Genomic DNA, 21577 nt, shown 5'->3' with positions numbered 1-21577 from the left:
TGAAATCCATTTTTCTACAACTATTGAAGAAGATTTTGATTTCTTTTAACAGCATATAATTAATGTGAAATATTTGATGTTTTTATACCTTTCTGTACTTTGAAGACATGATGTGTTTGCAATCACTCATGCTACTAGATGGGCACTGTGTTACAAAATATCACCCTAGCATATTGAACAAGGACCTACTAAGACTTATCATCTCTTAGCATCTATTTATGTACGTTATACTTGCTCTGTAAGGTTGTATTTATGCGAGCAAATTTCAAATAGCCAAATTTAGTTCCAGTAACTCAATTCTATTTGTAAGAAGCTATAAGAAATTCCAAAATGTTAAAGAAAGACAAGAATAATTTGATAGTACAAGCGTGAAAATTTCACACTATTAAGAAAATCGGTCCATATATCCTATTAAGCTACTAAAGTGACTTGTCTTGTACATTTTAATCGATTTTCCTATAGGCATACTTGGAAGTATTGTAACGATGAAAAAGGGATGATCACAGTATTTTTTAATAGTATAGACAACTTCCACCATAAGACTTCTAATGGTTTTTTATAGGTGTAGTATTTGTTATGAGTAACTGTAGTATTCGTTATAGCCTTGATGCTCTCTACCACTTTGTAGGGAATTAATTATAGTTTAAAAGTGTTTAAACGTGTAGGAAAATTTGAGACAAACTGTGTTTTCTCTTCACAAAGGCCATTCCAACAATTATTCCGCTATTCTATTTTGAAAGCATAGTAGCATGTAGTGTCTTTTTTTTTCAAACTGATAATTAATTCTGAATTGATTCTAGGTCCAAAGTAACTTATTTTGTGAAAACAATAGAAAAAATACTGACAAAAGAAATCTATTCTTCCCCTAATATATCTTTTGGAGTGTCGATAATTTTTTCCAACTCCGTTTTTCAAACTGCCAAAAGTTACCTGCCTCACTTTAATGACATTCATGAGATATTGAAGACAATATATTTTTAAAACCTGGTTGCGGATTCACCTTGGATTAAAATTTACTCTCCATCAATGCCAGTCTTCGCTTAATACTAGCTGAAAGCTTTACCAATTTACTGTTAACATTTTCACAAAGTCAGAAACTTACGAAGAAAATTTCAAATTTGGAATTACTCGAAAGAAACTAAAAATAAAGGTGATTTCCACTAAAATGTTGTCAATTAGAGATTTCAGTGGCAAGGAGCTCCACCTTTGTGCCCTCAATAAAACCGTTCAAGTGTCTCAGGTCTTTTTTAAATTTTTGTTGCTTGTTTTAACTTTTTGGTAATTTTCTTTGCGTGTATCTGACATTAAAAAGCTTCTGTCCATGCTTTTTTTTACTATTTTATTCTTTTAGTTTGCTTGTGACTTGTTGAGAATTCTGTTTGAATGTTTCTTACTTCTTGTAAATTCTATTTATGCGTTGCTAAACTATTCAAATTATCTTCACCTGTTTACCGTTTTTTTAAAAATACATTTGCAAACTTCTGTCTGTTTCAAATTCCTGTTTAAGCGTACCTCAATTGTTGGATTTTCGCTTCTCATGTTTCAGAGTTTTGGTATATTCTGTTATTATTTTCTTCAGCCTTTCAATTTTCTTCCATCGTATTGTTTATTGTTTAAAAGCTCATCTCGAAAGCTTAATACTTTTTGAAAAGTTTGATTCGTGTTACTGACTTTTTCAAGTTTTTTTTTTTAAGACTCCTCTAATGATTTGGAAATTCTATGCTCGTGTCTCTAACTTTTAAGAGTTTTCTTGATGTGCTTTAACCTTTTCAAGTCTTGTTCACATTATTCTAATTTTTTGAAAAAATTTGTCGCGTAATTTAATTTTTTTTTGTACGTTCTCTTCACACGTTTTGTAGAACTTCTTTCAAGTTTAAGATTTTAGGTCAAGTTTTTGATATGTCTTATGGTAAAGAGTTAGTTCGAAAACCTTTAATCACATTTTAAATGAATTTTTTGTTCAAAATCTGCCAATGATTGTGCTTAACAATTTTGTTTTCATTATCGAAAATGTTATATTTTGTTACTAATTAAAGTATATTTTGAATGTCCTTATCCATGTTTGTTCATCTCAACCCAAATTTGGATGTTGAAAATTAGTGTGTGCTAGCAATTTTTTAATTGTTAATAAAAAAAGCAAAATCGTAAGCAAAGCTTATTTTGGTATATAATCACCACACTGGGCCTAAATATAAGACTAAGATGGTTGACGAAAATTACCCCCTAAAAATAAAACAATAAATAACAAAAAATCATATAAGAAACTATTGTTTCCTTCCATCATCAGCCCATCTCCCCGAAAGTCTTGGAATCTGATTAATTTAATAGGCAAAGAAAATATCCATTAGACTTGTTCACTATGTAATCTTTTTTCGTTTATTTAAAAGTATATTCTAGGCTTTGGTATTGCTATTCAATTTCAAGTGAGCTCTTAAAATCGAAAAAATTGATGGAATTTATTCAAAAATGATCCTTGTAACAATATCGGGAAAATTTGTTTTAGTTGTCAATGGAAATAGCAGAGGAGAATTACGTCAGGTTCTTAATTAATATATCCTTCTTGGCTCATGGTGATCTAAACTATTTTTTTCCTCGGAATATGCTAATATATACACTGGGCTGTCTTAAAGTTATACTAGAAATGCTAATTCTATTAACCTTTAACGATGGAGATATCAAAATCCATAATTTAAATTTTGTTATCCTTTTTACTTTCCTTAATTGAAAAAAATCTATGTATTTAATGTGACACTAATTCACTGAATAATCTTCAAAAATTCATCTTGTAAAGCATATTCAAATAAGAATTTCAATTACGTAATTTATTTTCTGGATGTATCCATCTTTGGCTCATGGTAATGAAAATTTAGAAGTTTTTCTTCCAAATCATCTAACGTGAATATTGAAATAACCCACTTTATCATTATAAATTTTGGGTTAATAATACATAATGAGATATTAAAAAGCACGCATTAAATTTTGACATTTATCTTTACTTTTCTGTGAACTTAAAATGTAAAAATTCCATTGATTTTGTTCAACATTTAAGTTAAAAAAATATCAGAAATCTTAATCCAGGCTAATACACTCAAACTAGCGACAATAATTCCGTAATCTTTTCATTAATATTTTCATGTTTTGGCCCATCATATTTTAACTTTGGAAGTTCTTACTTGGAATCTGGTAATTATTGCTTTGGACTATCTCATTTTTCCATTAGAAATTTTTTGCTGCTGACAACTTACAAGATGTCGAAATACTCGTTTTAAGTTCTGATATTTCTATTTGATTTCAATTGAATATTTACCCTGAAAAATCTTTGGATTTAACGCAAAATTCAAAAAGCAAAACAGTTGCAGAATTCTTTATCTATATCATTACATTCAAATTGAACGCATCTATTAAGTTTAGTTTTTAATTGACATATCCTTGTTTGGTTAATGATAATTCAAATTTGAAGTTTTTGATTGAATCTGATAATTAGAATATGAAACCATGTGATTATATCATTAGATATGTTTAATTTCTAACATTATTTGAGATATTATAATACCTATTTTAACTCTAAATGTATAAATTAAATTTTTGAATGCATTTAAGCATTTAACTCATACATTTTAAATGTTAAATGAATACATTTAGGTTTTCATAGTACTCTTTACTTTTCCGGAGAAAGTTTACATACTTTTCTGGAGTTTAATATAACATACAGCACTTTAAAAACCACCTGAAGTTTCAGAAAAGTGTGTTTGTCTAATCTGAAGATAAAAAGAATATTTTTATCCCTATTGATTACGTGTTTGGCATCTTCAATAAAATTTGACGGTAGGAGAGGGTTGATTTAAAAATTCACTTTATATATATGTATATATATATATATATATATATATATATATATATATATATATATATATATATATATATATGTATATATATATATATATATATATATATATATATATATATATTTATATATATATATTATTTTACAAAGGTTGGAGATACTGGACATAAATTCAATTTAGAAGCCCTTATGCTTGAAAATTTCATAGGTCTTCGATCTGTATCCGAGAAAAAATCCCAGCTTTATCCAAGAAAATAAACTAGCAGCTGTCTCTTGCCTCTGTAAAATTTAACCATTAATAAATTTATGATCTCACAGACACTACTATCGTTTAAAACACTTTGAAGATCATATTCATAACACAAAACGAGAATCTGTTAATCTTAGATATCTTGTAGACTATATGAAAAGAAGTTTAGTCTCTAGGACCTTTGACGTTTCAAAAATATCAGGTGAGCATAAATAGCTATTGCTTTAAAATTCTTTAGTTATTGCATTGATTTAAATCTGTCACCAACTAAGGTCTTCCTCCTTTCTTTTATTCTTCCTTAATTTAAATGTTGTCTTAGGAAAAGTTCAATTGTGTTGTCTTTGCTCTGATGAAGTTAAAGATGGATAAAGTTTTAAATAGAGCAAAAGGACATCGATTGTAGATTCTTATTCCTAGTCCTGAATAAAAGAAATTGTTTTCTTGATTGTATGAACTCGTGAAATAAGAAGGCCGAATGGTTACAATCAATTGCTTTCCCATTTGATATTTCATTGGAAAAAACAGTGATCATGCATCTTGTTATATTAAAGTAATACTTTCTGTGCATAAGACTTAACAAATTTACTTCTTAAATCCAGTAGAATCCTATTTTAATATTATTTTTTTAAACTTTTCTATGTCCCTAGCACCTTCCCCTGATTATAGATGAGTAACATACCCATAGCAACTGAACACGGTAATTGCAAGGAAAATATACCTTTTTAGTCCATTATCATGGCTGTGAATCTTGTAGGAAATCAAAAGACAAGCTTTCATAATTTTCAAGAGGGGGAAGTGTAGCTTCCAGTGGTTAATCCTACAAGTTTTTAGATTTTGCGGAATAGTATAACATAGTTCATCCTGAAAATATTGTTTTTCTAGACACTTTTGTATTGCCATCACTTGGGTGAGTTTCCGAGAGGAGCTTATATTTTCCACTTCAAAAATATTTTCATATATACGTTTCAATTCATCTACCTTTTTGAACACTAAATCATTCCAATATGCCCACTGCTCATTTGAACACTTGTTTTGATCTTTGGTGAAATGAACTTATGATAGCACTTACTAACCAGACTGAAAATTAACTTATTTGTTTTTTCATAAATGTTAAAAAAAGGTTTTAAAATTAACAAAGGACCCAAATATTTAAGTTTAGCCCCGAATTCTCGACCTAACTTAAAACTTTTAAGAACTAAAATATGAAAATATTTACGCCTTAGGATAGCTATTTCACAGATTGATAGAATGTCACTTGTAATATCTCAAATAACGTCAAAACTAATTTAATTCAAAACTTTGTTTATAAGACTTTAATCTTGATAGAGACATAGGCTCCCTTTTATAAGGGGTCCCTTAGTAATAGCAGGCTTCCCGTTAATCCCCTTTTTACCACTTTTTAATATTCGACTGATGTTGGTAATAGCAGAAAACAGCAACTGTTTCTTATTCTTTGGCAATCTTGTAAAAATGCCACACCCAAAGTTTAATCTGTTCAATTGCCAGAGCTTTTAATTAATAAGAATGTCCATTTTATATTTTTTCTGCATACACAATTAAATATTTTTTCAGGAGCAGTACGCACAGTAGACTGTTAGTTTATTTTCCAAATTTTGATAAGCCTGGTCAAAAAATTGTTGTTTTCTTAATTTCATCGACTATTTGTTGACCAGAATCTTGGTGTCATTGTTGACAAAAATTTAAGCAGGAAACTCAAAGCACTAGCCTAAGGCTTAGCTTAGGAAGAAACATAGGTGTAATCCATCATCTTAAATTTTTCCTTCCTTTTTATGCTTTAAAATCAAAATATTTTTCTCTTGTTCAATCTTATATTACATATTTTTCGATTATTATTTGAGTATATATGAGTCACATATTTCTCCTATTGTGAAGTTACGAAACAAAGCAATAAGAATCCTTAAGATGTTATTTCATTTCCCAGTTTCTCTTCCTGGTAAATCTCCAACTAAGAGTCTTTACAATTAATTAATATCATTCCGGTTAGACCAATTTTAGCTTTTCAATGTATACTTTTTCGTGTCCGTTATCTATATGATCTCCAACCAGATTGTTTTAAACCATTTTTCAAGGCCCTCCCTTAGTCCAACCGTACTATACTCCTTGTCCTTTAAGAAAGCTTCCTGTGCCTGTCATTGTCTCCGAACGGTCTAGATTTTCGCCTAAAATATTATTGCAAGTTATTGGAACACATATAAATCTGTTTTTGATATTAATGAGTCTATCGCTATTAATATTAAAAATTTAAATCAAAGCTCTGCTAATTAGTAAATATTAATTTCTGAGTAGCTCCCGGCTCTTCAGGTATCGAATAAATAATGAAAACAACTTTAATAAGAGTTTTTTGGCGCTTATTTTTGGTGTAAGATAGAGTGAAAATTGTGATGACATCCGTTTCTTCTGGGTTTGTTTGCTTATATTGTTTGTATTGTCACCCGGCATCCGAGCCATTCTCCCTGCCGGGGGTGTTATGTGAATAGTTTTTAATACAAGTTCAAGTTCTATTTATTTTCATAAAATAACAGTAACAAAAACAATATCCCAAAGGGCTCAATGGCCCGTTATTTGGGAAAAGGCATACACTAAATAAAGAATCACAAGAACATGTCATAAACATACTAAACAACATCTAAATATAAATATGTAAGGAAAAGAAATCAACCCACCGGTGGTCCCCACGAAACAGTGACCCTCACATCACCCGATAATAAAATACAAATTAGAATTCTCGCGTCATCGAGGATATAACACCAACAAAACAACAACCCGAAAAAAGGAAAAAAATAATAAATAAACCATAAGAAACATTTAATAAGAAGCCTTTAATAAGAAACTTTTCATTTGTCTCTTAAAGGAGCCAAGTGTTTGTGACTGCCGTATCTCAGCGGGAACCAAGTTCCAAGCACGTCCCACAGTCACAGCCAGGCCGAAGTCTGAACGAACCAAGGGACTAGCTGGAATCATCACATCTTCTCGGTTACGAATGATATATAAATTTACTTCCCCTACTAGTTTAAGCAGTCCCGAAAAACAACATGGGAGATCTCCCTGGAAATATTGATATGCCAATGAAGATAGAGATAAAACATAAATATCTTTAATTTTGAGGAGGTCAAAAGGAGTGTCTGTAGCCGACTGGAGAATTCTTGCCGCTTTCTCATAAAGATTGTGAATAGGAGCTAGTACCGAGGAAAATGTGGACATCTACACATACGAACAGTAACATCTATAAGGGTAAATCAGAGAAAAGTATAAAAGATGGAGGATAGGGAAAGGGAATAGACGTTTTAATTTTCGGATGATCCTAAGTCCACGGGAAATTTTCACTTTTATTATTTTAATATGCCACTTAAATGATAAATTTTCATCCAAAAGAACTCCCAGGAATCGCACATATCCATCCGGGGGACGACTTATGGAGCCTCTTGGTGTATGAAACTCAGTAATTGTGGGGCAGCTCACACCTTTACGAGAAAAAATAAGAAGGTAGGACTTTTTTACATTTAAAGTTAGTTGATTTATGTCAAACCAAAAGAGTATTTTCTCAGTCATTGCTTGAAGCCTTAGAATAAGGGATGATTCATCCGGAGCTGCAGCACCTAATGTAGTGTCATCTGCAAATGCTATTAATTCTTCTTGACTATTATGTGTGAACACCAACGTACTCTGAGAGTAAGATTTGTGACACAATCCACAGCAAACATTGTTAATTGGGGTGTTAAAAAGTCAGTAGAGATCGTTCACATATATGAGGAAGAGGGTTGGCCCAAGAATAGAACCTTGGGGTACTCCGTATTCAATTAGAACTTTTTCGTCTGTAACTTCTGTGGCGATAGATCTGTCAGTTAGGTATGACAAGAACCAAGACAATGCTACCCAACGGACACCAAAATGATAAAGTTTACCAATGAGAATCTTAATTGTAAGGCTGTCAAAAGCTTTCTTTACATCAAGAAAAATGGCTGCAGGAATAAGATTAGAATCTAAAGATCGTCGTATAAATTGAAGAAGCCTATTACAAGCATGTTCTGTATAATACTTTGCACGAAACCCAAACTGAAGCTGATGGAAAAAAAAAATTAGCTTCAAGAAATCTCACCAGACGTTTGAGCATTGCTCTTTCAAATATCTTAGAGAACACTGACAGAAGAGAGATCGGTCTGTAGTTCCCTTTCGGTCACCTCCTTTAAAGAGAACTGTAACACGAGCAAGTTTGAGACGTTGGGGAAATACTCCTGGTTCAAATGACCTATTAATCCAGTGGTAAATTGGGATGATAATCGATGGAAGAATATGTTTAATTACTTTAGCAGAAATTTGGTCGAAACCTGCTGAAGAATTCTTTAAAGACAGAACAATATTTCTAATTTCCTGCACAGTAACCTCCCCAAGAACCATTGATTTGAAGCATGAGGGACCTAAGAACTGCTTCCAAGACTGTGACACAGAGGACACGCTATTAGCAGTTTTTTTCCCTATCTTCGCAAAGAATTTATTCATATGATGTCGAATTTGGCCTTTTTCTTATACAAGTTGATCGTCTACATTGAGAGACTTAGGGAGACCTTCTGGTTTTATAGACGGCCGACTAACTTCCTTAATCACGTCCCACATCTTTTTTATATTTTTCCCGCAATCAACAAATCTTTTTGTAAAATATACTGTTTTAGCTCTGCGAATAATTGATTTCAGAAAATTACGGTACAACTTAAATGCTTCTAACTTGGCCTTATTTGGTCTTTTTTTTTCCTTCCAAAGGTTCTGAAAAATTCAAGTTTTGAAATGAATAACAGTTGACAAATTTTCTCACTCGTTAGAATTATCCAATTTAGTGAATATATTACTAAACTAGTCCTAAAATTCACCTATATATTACGTGACTCGGGGTTAAGAAAACAGTTGACATGTAGCCTTATAACATGTGACTTGACTCTTTACTAAAATAAGTGACTTTCAGTGATTCACCTGATCTCTTCAGCAAAAATATAAATTTACATTTCTAGACCGGCTCATTCTTTCCCAACATAAGAATGTAGTTTGTCATCTAGATTGGTCTGAAAGCTATCCTCAATGAAATAATTTATGAAGTGCTCTAATATAGCCTTATAACCATTTAAATGGCCTATTCTTTCGAAATATATATTAGGAATAAAAATTCTGGGGTTGAATCAGTGCCATATTTTGAGACTTTAAATCCATCACCTTTTCTATCAAAAGTAAGAGAAATGGATAGAGGGATATAATTTTCAAGCCCAGCAAGCATTCCCTTAAGTTTATTTGAACTTAGTTGGTGCCCAATGAAATTGAAGTTCCAACTGGACACATTTTCTTGCTCGATGGAGCTTTTTAGAGCCAAAGTAGAATTCATTTACCAGGAAAAATTAAACTATTTGGGAAGGTTGAAAGTGTGGCGTAACAAATTTTTACAAAAAGTCCTTCAGTGAATTTTCAAAATAATTTGATCTTGAATATTTTGTGAAGATTCAAACGAATCGATTTCTTATAAGATTGAATATCTCAAAACATGTTGTATTCATATATTTTAGACACTAAATCTTCAGATTTAACCTAAAAAAAAATTAGGAAATCGAAATTTCTTTGAAATTGATACAAATAATAAGTAAAGGATAATCATTAAGTTCTTTGAAGACTTTCAAATATTCTGAAAAAAAGAACATTTATTTCTTTAAAAGATTGCAACAACCAGAAAACACAATAAAATTCTTGGTAGCAAGAGACATATAGAAGTAAGAGTCTAAAAACGATTATTTAATGGTAAAATGAGGAAAAAACTACCGAGGAAATATCACAGTTATATCATTTCTTAGAGAATGTATAAATGAGAACAAATTGTCAATTAAGGTTGCAGATTGGCTCGAAAATCGTGTAAGGATATTTATACACGGATTTAACCCGGACGAGACAACTAGTTGCAGTATATCACAAGCCTGACTCGATGATATATCCATCATATAAGCCTTAAAATCACCCATTAAAATTATTTCTGACTTTTCAAACAATACTTTCCCAAGAACAGTGTCTAACATTTCCGTAAATTGTTTTGTTGATCCACATGGAGATTTATATATTTCAGTAATTATTATATTTTCTTTAGATTTAGTAGCCAATTCTATAAACAGAGATTCAAATACCTGTTCAACGTTTACAGACGGATCATCTCTTCCTACAACTGCCACATTAGGCAATACATAAGGTCCTAGCCCCCCTTTTTTGTCCTTCTGTTTGAAAATATTGAATTATAACCAGGTATATCCATATGTAGATGGTTTTTTTCATTGATAAAATTTTAACATAAGCCAATAATTCTAGGGCGACAATTCCTACACATAAGCTGTATCAAACATTTCGTGGTAACGAACTGTAGTAAGGAGCGACCCGGCTCAATAGTAACCAAAACTCTAAAAAATTGAATTTTGATATCAATAGCTACATCAAAAGAATCACATTTTAATGCTGATCTTAAATATATAATTTTCATCAAGTTTAGTTTTACCCATCAAAAGTTAAGAGCCTGAGAATATTTGCCGTATTTAGGAAAATAGGGGTGAACACCCCCTAAAAGTCGTAGGATCTTAACGAAAATGACACCATCAGATTTAGCGTATCAGAGAATCCTACTGTAGAAGTTTCAAGCTCCTATCTAGAAAAATGTGGAATTTTGTATTTTCTGCCAGAAGACAAATCACGGGTGCGTGTTTATTTTTTTTTTCTTTTTTTTTCTTTTTTACAGGGGTCATCGTATCGACCAAGTAGTCCTAGCATGTCGCAAGAGGGCTCATTCTAACGGAAATGAAAAGTTCTAGTGCCCTTTTTAAGTGACAAAAAAATTGGAGGGCATCTAGGCCCCCTCCCACGCTCATTTTTTCCCCAAAGTCAACGGATCAAAATTTTGAGATAACCATTTTGTTCACCATGGTCGAAAACCATAATAACTATGTCTTTGGGGATGACTTACTCCCCCACAATCCCTGGGAGAGGGGTTGCAAGTTACAAACTTTGACTAGTGTTTACATATAGTAATGGTTATTGGGAAGTGTACAGACGTTTTCAGGGGGATTTTATTTTGTTTGGGGGTGGGGCTGAGGAGAGGGGGCTATGTTGGAGGATCTTTCGTTGGATGAATCTGTCAGGGGGGAAGAAAAATTTAATGAAAAGGGCACAGGATTCTCTAGCATTACTATAAGAAAACAATGAAAAATAAACATGAAAACTTTTTTCAAATGAAAGAAAGAAGTAGCATTGAAACTTAAAACGAACAGAGATTATTAAGCATATGAGGGGTTCTAAAAATACTTTAGCATAAAGAGCGAGGTATTTAGGAGGAGATAAATACCCTGCTCTTTATGCTAAAGTATTTTTAGTAATTTCAACTATTTATTCTACGGCCTTTCTGATTCAGGGGTCATTCTTAAAGAATTGGGAAAAAACTAAAGATTTAGTGTAAAGAGCGAGGTATTAAAGAGGGTAAAAACCCCCTCGTATACAGAATAAAAATATAAGGTTATGATAGTTTGTTACGTAAGTTAATTCTTAAGTTACGTATATTTTTACTAATAAGAACGTTCGTTAAAAATTAAAAGATCTAGTTGCCTTTTTAAGTAACCAAAAAATTAGAGGGCAACTAGGCCTTCTTCTCCACCCCTTATTTCTCAAAATCGTCTGATCAAAACTAAGAGAAAGCCATTTAGCCAAAAAAAGAATTAATATACAAATTTCATTTTAGTAATTTATGTGCGGAGAGCCAAAACCAAACATGCATTAATTCAAAAACGTTCAGAAATTAAATAAAAAAACTAATTTTTTTAGCTGAAAGTGAGGAGCGACATTAAAACTTAAAACGAACAGAAATTATTCCGTATATGAAATGGGTTGTCCCCTCCGCAATCCTTCGCTCTTTACGCTAAAGTTTGACTCTTTGCTACAATTCTACTTTTTAAAACAATTAAAAGCTTTAGCGTAAAGAGCGAGGGATTGTGGAGGGGACAACCCATTTCATATAAGGAGTAGTTTCTGTTCGTTTTAAGTTTTAATGTCGCTCCTTACTTTCAGCTAAAAAAATTAGTTTTTTTTTATTTAATATCATCCAGGAAAGAAGTCACCCCAGGTGCAAGTGACTTTACTTCTAGAGTTTAAGTTATTTTCCTATATGTGTACTTTAAAGTATTATGGCTAAGGAAATGGTTTGATCACACAATATTTTACCCTTAATCCTACTTAGTATTATAGACAATTTCGACCATAAGATTTCTTATGGCTTTTTATGGGCGTAGCATTTGGTGTGATATCTATAGAATTTTTTTGGCCTAAATACTCTCTACCACATTGCAGTAAATTAATAATAGTTTAAATGTGTTTAAACGCGTAGGGAAATTCGAGATGAAATATTTTTTTCTAAGCTAAAGCCATTCCAACAATAATTCTGGTATTCTATTTTGAACGACTAGTAGCAGATAGTGTCCTTGCTTCACACTGAAAATTAAGATTTTAAGTAAAGTTTCTGATTCAGTTTTTAGATCAAGTGTTGTGTTGAGTAGGTTTTCTGACATTTTCAATAAAGTTTTCTGATGAAATCTGCCAAAGAATTTATTTACCGTTTATTTTTATTATTAGAAATATTGAGTTTATGCCTTCTTCAAAGTATAAAATTGTCTATTTCAAACTCCGATATTGTTCTTTACCTTTCAGTGAGAGTTAAAACTCAATAAATCATGTGAATTTATTTCAATAATTACTTCTCTAAATAGTTTCTGAGACCTAAAATTTAGTTTTTTCACTCTTTTAGGAAGTGTCAACTCAAAAAGTTTATCCAAATATGAAGCATCATTTATAGAAACTAATGAGTGAAATTAATCTTATCTGGCTCATGATAATTTCAACTTTTGCTGTCTTTGCCAGAATCTGCAAATCTAATAATATAAGTACATTTTCTTACCAAATAAAATTTTCAGTTTTTATATCATCTCTTGAAAAGTAAAAATTCTGCATTCTAGTGATTGTATAATTCAACACAATTCAATATTAAATTCCGTAACATTTTAGAGAAATTGAGGGACAACATATTCTAGGGGAAATAACATTCTAGGGAAAACAAGTAGGACATGTTACTTACATCAAATTTTGAATGAATTTAGCCATGTTTTTTTCATTGTAATCTAAATTTGCATATTTATAAGTATCATATACTAACAATTTTTTATTTCTTAGTAAAAAATAGCAAACCGTAAGCAAAGCTTGTTTTGGTATATTGCAAGTAAATTTCTAATTTCCTAATTTTCTAAATGCAAGGAAAATGTACTTTTTTAATCCATTGTCATGGCTTTGAATCTCGTCTGAAGTCAAAAGACAAGCTTGCATAATTTACAATGGGGAAAGTGTAGGTTTTAGCAGTGACTCCTACAAGTTTTGTAATTTGTTTAATAGTTTAACATACTTTATTCTGAATATATTATTTTTCAGGGTACTTTTATATTGCCATCACTTGAGCCAGTTTCCTTGAGGACCTTATATTTTCCACTTCTCAGATATTTTCATAGATACGTTTTAATAAATCTACCGTTTTGAACACTAAATCGTTCTGATATGCCCAATGCCCATTTTCACACTGGTTTTGAGTGTAGTTTCATTTGAAGACATTTTTCATTGTCCCTATCTACCAGTGTCGGGTTTAAATTGTTTATAACATCATCATAATTGTGGTTACTAATTACACTACTGCTGTTAGACATACTAGTATTTTCCAATATTGATTTAAAATCTCCGTCATTTTTTTTACACTCAATTGCGATTTGTTACATGGTTCATTACGCCTTTTAAATATTTTTCAAGGCAATATGAGTTTTTTGTAATGGTTATAGAGTCTAATTTTTTTTTGTGCGAAAGCACAGGATGGCTGGCCCCCAACCCCCCATTGCACTTCCTGGCTGAAGGGCCATGAAACGGAGATCAGCACCGCCGGTAGGGACTGTAAAGTCTAATGCCGTATCCTTTACCTTTACCTTTACCTTTATAGAGTCTAATTACTATAAGAGGTGAAGCGGATTGTCAAATGGTGGTGGTCTTTCACAATCCTTAACAAAACTCTTAATTAAATTAAAAAGATTGCAAGTGCCCCCTGAATTAAAATTTACACCCTTTTACCATATATTTTAACTTGTTAGTTTTCTACGGTACATTCTATAGGTGTTTGACCTTGCTCACTAGACTTTGGCAATAAATACTACTTTTAGAAAACTTTGGCAAGCGTTGAAATTGTATCTTCTTCTATTTGTTGTTGTTGTTGATGATGGTGGTTATAACGTTGTTGGTGTATCGCAATGGTTATCTTGTATTATATTTTTTGCCAATTACAATAATGTGTATCAGCCTATTTCGATAATGTTTTTGCCTTTCAACCCAGCAAAGAAAATTTTGAATTAAAGTAGTTTTTGATCATTGGTACTCTAATTGCTGAGATTGTACTCAAAAGCTTTTTCTGGTGAAAGAGTTAGGTCTAATGAAGTCAACTATTAGGGCTTAGTGGGTTCCCCTTTTTCTGTACTACTAAGTTAAACTGTTTACGGCTCCTGAAATAGCCTGCTAGTCAAAGTGTAAAGAACCTTCCACCCACTCAGAGAAGAGACTTTAGTTTTAGACTATTTCTTCCCTTTTGTTTACTGCCAGGGAACCGAAAATTGATGGAGGTTAATTTGTTAATTGATAAGATGCATCTAAAATTTTGTGCTTTGACATTGGTTAGATTTGAACGGAGCTTTGAATTGAAATTAACGACTTCATTGTCGATATCATAATTTTAGTATTGCTTTCCAAAGTGCATGTTTGAAGTTATATTGGATGGCAAACAATTCTGTATTTTTTTTTAGTTTTTTTCAGAGTTATTATGTCTACTAAAGCCGTTTTTTATTCTTCATTGGAAAGTATATGGTAAAAATGAAAAAAAATATGCAACTACACTGAAATACTCTACTGTATTTTGACTGAAATCCAGCAAAATAAAAACATTTTTCGTAGCTCACTTTAACAAAAGAGCAAGCGTTATAATTGCACTAAAAGGGAGGGAAAATCAAAGACACAGACTCATAGACAGCTTAAACCTTCATCTCAGTTAAAATAAGCAATATAGATTTGTTACAATCAAATTTCTTTAATATCTCTGAGAACCAGGAGTCACAAAAAAGGGAGTGTAAAACAAATACTAATCCCTAAAGACCGCAAACTCACAACAACAAGAACTATTGAGGAAACAAAAGAGCTCATGATTTGGGACTGAAAACTAAATATTTGCTTCAGTCAATGTTTAAAAATTAACCATAATTGCAAAACATCATTGAAATACGTTTCACACATAAAGCTAAAATAAACTTGTTCCAATTTGAAAGTAGCAGGTTGTCGGCGCACACAATATTGGACCCGGACCATAAATAATTACCCTTTTTAAAATCTTTGAAATTACACTGATTCGAATTTATCACCAAGAGAATTTTTCTTCTATTTTCCAATTTCATTAAGAAATTATTTGAAAAAAAAATTCAAATTCATGGTATTTAATTTGATAGAACTAAAGCAGTATAGATTTGAAAGCGCAATATAGATCATCACTAAAAGCGAGGAAAAATCAAAGACACTGACTTATAGACAGCTTTTACCTTCATCTCAGCTAAAATAAGCATTATATATTTAGTGCAATAAAATTTCTTTAATATCTCTGATAACCAGGAGTCACAAAAAACCAGGACCCGGTCTGATAACCATGAGTATTTTTATCATAAATGTCATAAATAGCAGGAGCAGTGTTCCAATGATGTAGGACCATCCAGAACTGACATAACATTAATCAAGGCAATTTATTAAGGAAAAAAACAAATCAAGCTTATATTTTAATGACTGATACAGAAAAATAAAGAATGTTTCTTTTTCTTCTCTGTATGAACGCCATAAAGTGTATGTTGGTGAAGATGTAAAATTTGGATGGACAATAGTTCCAGCACATTTTTTTTCAAATTGCAAACAACGTTACAATGACTGCGATTGTAAGAACCCTTAAAAGTTTTACCAAAGACTGATACTAAATGACTTTTAATTTGTTTTTTTATTTGGTTCCCTAGAAGTTCTTCACAAGAGTATCTTTAAGAATTTTTATCCTAGTTTTTGATCAAATTGGAGATCAATAACATTTTTTAAATGTTTGCGAATTTATATTCATTCGAAAATATCTATTTTAAAAGGACATGTTGTGCAATAATGATTTTTTTGGTTGGAAATAGGAAATAAATTTTGAAGTTGTCTACTGCTTAAGCCCATCTTCTACTAATATAAATTAAAGAGACTCAAAAAGACCTTAAAAACTTCTCTGCTTATGCGAGGAAAAATTTTGTTCACCAAGTCATGGAGTTATACGGGAATTTCACTCCAGAACTTCAAAAGACTTTTCCTGAGATCCATTCTCCTTGACAGCCGCATATTATTAAAAACATCAAATTGGAATTGTCAACCTATTTTAATTACCAAATGGAAAAGCTTAATTAGACATAGGTGACGGTAGAAACAGTTCATATGCAGGAAATCTGCATTCAAATTTTTGCCGGTAATTCAGGTTGGTTAGTCTCCTGAATATGGCTCCCATAAAAACATTTAATCCACATTAATCTTTGGTAAAATAGATGTTCATCTACATCCATTATCAACCCTATTTTCTTTTTTTTTTATTTTAAGTGTTAAATTAAATAAAAAAAAACTAATTTTTTTAGCTGAAAGTAAGGAGCGACATTAAAACTTAAAACGAACAGAAATTACTCCGTATATGAAATGAGTTGTCCCCTCCGCAATCCCACGCTCTTTACGCTAAAGCTTTTAATTGTCTTAAAAAGTAGAATTGTGGCAAAGAGTCAAACCTTAGCGTAAAGAGCGAGGGATTGTGGAGGGGACAACTCATTTCATATACGGAGTAATTTCTGTTCGTTCTAAGTTTTAATGTCGCTCCTTACTTTCAGTTAAAAAAAAATATTTTTTTATTTAATTTCTTAACGTTTTTGAATTAATGCATGTTTTGTTTTGGCCCTCCGCACATAAATTATTAAAATAAAATTTGTATATTAATTCTTTTTTTGGCTAAATGGGTTTCTCTTAGTTTTGATCAGACGATTTTGAGAAATAAGGGATGGAGAAGGAGGCCTAGTTGCCCTCCAATTTTTCGGTTACTTAAAAAGGCAACTAGAACTTATAATTTTTAATGATCGTTTTTATTAGTAAAACCTATACGTAACTTAAGAATTAACTTACGTAACAAACTTTCATAACCTTATATTTTTATTATGTATACGAGGGGGCCTCGTTAATACCTCGCTCTTTACAATAAATCGTAAATTTTGTCCCACTTCTTTAAGAATGACCCTTGAATCAGAAAGGCCGTAGAATAAATAGTTGAAATTACTAAAAATACTTTAGCATAAAGAGCAAGGTATTTATCTCCTCCTAAATACCTCGCTCTTTATGCTAAAGTATTTTTAGAACCCCTCATATGCGTAATAATCTCCGTTCGTTTTAAGTTTCAATGCTACTTCTTCCTTTCATTTGAAAAAAACGTTTTCATGTTTACTTTTCATTGTTTTCTTATAGTAATGCTAGAGAATCCTGAGCCCTTGTCATTGAATTTTTCTTCCCTCATCATGACAGATTCCTCCAAGGAAAGATCCTCCAGAATAGCCCCCCCCCTTATCCCCACCCCCAAACAAAATAAAATCCCCCTGAAAACGTCTGTACACTTCCCAATAACCATTACTATATGTAAACACTGGTCAAAGTTTGTAACTTGCAGCCCCTCCCCCAGGGATTGTGGGGAAGTAAGTCATCCCCAAAGACATAGTTATTATGGTTTTCGACTATGCTGAACAAAATGGCTATCTCAAAATTTTGATCCGTTGATTTTGGAAAAAATGAACGTGGGAGGGGGCCTAGATGCTCTCCAATTTTTTTGGTCACATAAAAAGGGCATTAGAACTTTTCATTTCCGTTAAAATAAGCCCTTTTGCGACATTGTAGGACCACTTGGTCAATACAATGACCCCTGGGGAAAAGAAAAAAAAATAAATAAACACGCACTCGTGATTTGTCTTCTGACAAAAAATACGAAATTCCACATTTTTGTAGACAGGAGCTTGAAAATTCTACAATAAGGTTCTATGATACGCTGCATCGGATGGTGTCATTTTCTTTAAGATCCTACGACTTTTATGGGGTGTTTCACCCTATTTTCCTAAATAAGGCAAATTTTCTCAGGTTCGTAACTTTTGATGGGTAAGACTAAACTTGATCAAACTTATATATTTAAAATCAACATTAAAATGCGATTCTTTTGATGTAGCTATTTATATCAAAGTTCAATTATTTTGAGTTTTGGTTACTATTGAGCCGGGTCGCTCCTTAACACAGTTCGTTACCACGAACTGTTTGATTCATCACCAAATGAGAATTAGAAAAATAACACTCCAAATAAAATTCAAATTTTTTGTAAATTTTATCCGTGCTATTAAAAACAATGTTTAAAAATGTTAATATGTTACTTGCCAGGTACAATTTAAAATAATTATTCCCAGAATCATTTGATCGGTCAGTTATTGGACGATAGTTTTTCTTGTTTAAAGGTTGTGTTGCAACTGTGACATTCGTATTGGTACATGCCTTTAAGTTTTAGTAAATAACACATTTAATCATCTTGAAAACTTTGCTTAAGGAAGGTGAAACCAAAAGAACCATGACTTGTTTCCACTTGACTAGATTTATTAAGGGATGTTGAGAAGAATATAAAAGAATCTAAAACAGGCTTTTGGTAAACCGTTCTTTCCTGTTTTCAATATATTTAAAAATAAATATGTTCAAAATCATCTTTTCGGATGATTTGTAAATGATTTTATACAACACACTGCCAACTTCACATATGTATAGTTTTGCCACACGCGTTAGTATGAAATTTAAAGTTGGAATTGTGTATGTAAATCGGTAGAAAGTATTGTTTTTTAGTGTTTAAATTGCATGACGAAATCAACTTATTTGCTGTTTTAACAAGTGGTTACCAGGATGTAACAGAGCACCTCCTTCCAGCCCAATTCCTCAATAATCTGAGCATATTTCACCGTATTAGACTGGTGTCCTTGGACTGATCAAAAGTGCCTGCAACCGCTTCATGTTATTTAACAAGTTTTCAAATGGATGGGTGGTACCCTTCTACAAGTTTAGCTTCGTAATCAAAGGTTACCATATTACTTTGGAGAACTATATTCTGAATATTTTGATCACTCAGGATATTTTTATCACCAGAAATTGTTTCCAAAGACAAATAGCCATTAGGCCTCCAATGGTGTTTTAATTTCAATCCACAATGAAATCTTGATAATCGCGTTTGATAAAAATAGTATGGTCACCGAAATGTGTTCTCATAACATCGGAATAGACCTATATCAGCAATATGAAAGAATGGTGAATTGATTGCTGCTTTTTGTCGGAGTTGTAAAGAATTCATACCCAGTGCTTAGCGGTCTCGAATGACGAATATTAACTAAATTTAAAAAAAAAACTTTTTTATCTTTTCGTCCCTTTTGTCTCAAATTCACTGTCATCCTAAATAACTGTACAACCATGCTTGAAAAAAGTTTATGTAAGTTAAATAATTGACCAAATATTCATATACAGTACTATTATGAGAAACTAGGCAGAAACTTAGGAAGGAGGGTTATTTTTGTGAGAAGATGAATTTTCTAAAGAGAGAATTCTTTATGTGGAGAAGAAATTTTTCCAAGGGAATTTTCCAGGTGAAAGTTTTCATGGTGTGGTTAAAGAGATTTCCTGTCATTATTAAATTTCAAAATTATTGTCATTGTTAAAATGATTAAAAATATTGAAAACACATTAAAATTTGAAACTTAATAAAAATGCAACTACTTTAATTATTTCGAATTTTGAAACGAGGTAAAGCACAGTATATTGTTAATTACGGAATACTATTATACAGTTAATACAGTTATTGTTAATTATATAGTTTTCAAAATCCTCTTTTGTTTGTAGCTACCGACCTGATTGACTGAATAGAAAGATAAAATCTTCTAAAATGTGAGCTTCTCAATTCTTTTCCCTACTAGGTCTTATAAACTGAAACTTAAACTCAGACTAAATATAAAAGTCTTCCTTAGCCCACTCACAAACAGTTATTTCTTTTAGATTCATCAGAATTCTTTTTGCTATTCCTTTAAAATCTACTCAAGGAAACTCCCTCTCAGGTCCTATAATTGCTGAATAGTCAAAGTGGATTTTTTAGCTATTCTGAAAAAAGTTTTGTGTGCTACAATTAGACAGGCGTATTTGAAGCATTATGAACGAGTGTCGAAAATAATATTTTAAAACCTTACAAACCTTTGAATCCTAATTGAATTTTAGCATTTGCTTCACCTCTCCCCCTCCCACTATCAAAACAAGAAGCATTTGGAATTTTACGATATTTTAATTTATTATTTCAATATTTAAAACAGATGACCTTTTCTGCCGCCCATTAAAATGATTCAATTTATTGACTATATTATCAACCCACCTAAAAAATCCACCCTCAAAATCATATGAGTGGAGATGAAATGTTTTACTTCCAGTCAACACATTGACTGATCACATTTTATGTAAATTTTTATTGCAATAAGAACTCTTTCAAAAGACCAATTATTTTGCCAATTATTGAGGTTTATGTATCAAATGAGCAGGTCAAGATGTTGCCCTTAATGAGAAAATTCAAGGGAGGGTCCACAAAGATTGCACTATAAGCATTCAAGTGGCTCGGGCTACGTTGTAGAGCTTAAAATTGAGCATAAATAACTTAGGGATAAAAACGCACCACTTTCGTTGACTTCATTGATCCATCCTATTCACTTGATAATTAGGGATATGGGTCTAGGGTTAGAATTTCGTAGCCCAGAAAGCATATATTCAGGTGTATTGGGACTCAGAAGGCTTTTATCCCAATCAAAGTCGCCAGTAAATATCATTTCTTGCTCAAGGGTGGTTTTCTGAGTCAATATTTAATCCACCCTTATCGAAACAGTAAAAGTGTATGTAGCAGTTGTCGGAAGTTCACTATCGCTGTTTTAGATAAAGAAAGTCATAGAAAATTGAGGCCAATGGCAAACTAGAAACCCCTTGAATGGACTGTTAGGATCATGACTGGTCAAAGAGGGGATGAAATTGTATTATTGATTTATTTCATTAGTCACCATACGAAAAATATTTGACGATATGACCGTCAACAGTCAAAGCTTCTTAAGAGGGAGGTGATGTTTTAACTTAAATACACAAATAGTGAAAAAGACCAATGACTATGGAGGTCAAGGAGTCGTGACGAGTTTGGAAAGCTGTGCCTCCTTGTAGAATAGGATTCCCTGGGGGAATATGGACAATTGAGGGTTAATAAGGAA

The 21577-nt window shown here is 31.9% G+C and overlaps 1 protein-coding gene across 2 annotated transcripts in view; it reads left to right on the top strand.

Moving 5' to 3' along the window:
* LOC136043788 (uncharacterized) overlaps positions 1 to 21577 on the top strand; it is a 98013-nt gene that overhangs the window by 54282 nt on the left and 22154 nt on the right. Inside the window, exon 1 of one of the 2 annotated variants that reach the window (XM_065728704.1) lies at positions 6687 to 7598. The exons of the other annotated variant lie outside the window; for it this stretch is intronic. Coding sequence (XP_065584776.1) covers positions 7545 to 7598 — 54 coding nt within the window. The 5' untranslated portion in view covers positions 6687 to 7544. Of the gene's footprint in view, positions 1 to 6686; positions 7599 to 21577 lie in introns of those variants that run through there. 2 annotated transcript variants of the gene reach the window in all.

This window comes from Artemia franciscana, unplaced genomic scaffold, assembly GCF_032884065.1.
Source record: "Artemia franciscana unplaced genomic scaffold, ASM3288406v1 Scaffold_999, whole genome shotgun sequence".
Taxonomy (NCBI): domain Eukaryota; kingdom Metazoa; phylum Arthropoda; class Branchiopoda; order Anostraca; family Artemiidae; genus Artemia; species Artemia franciscana.
Note: the sequence above shows the minus strand (reverse complement) of the source record. Positions and strands in the feature narration are given on the sequence as shown.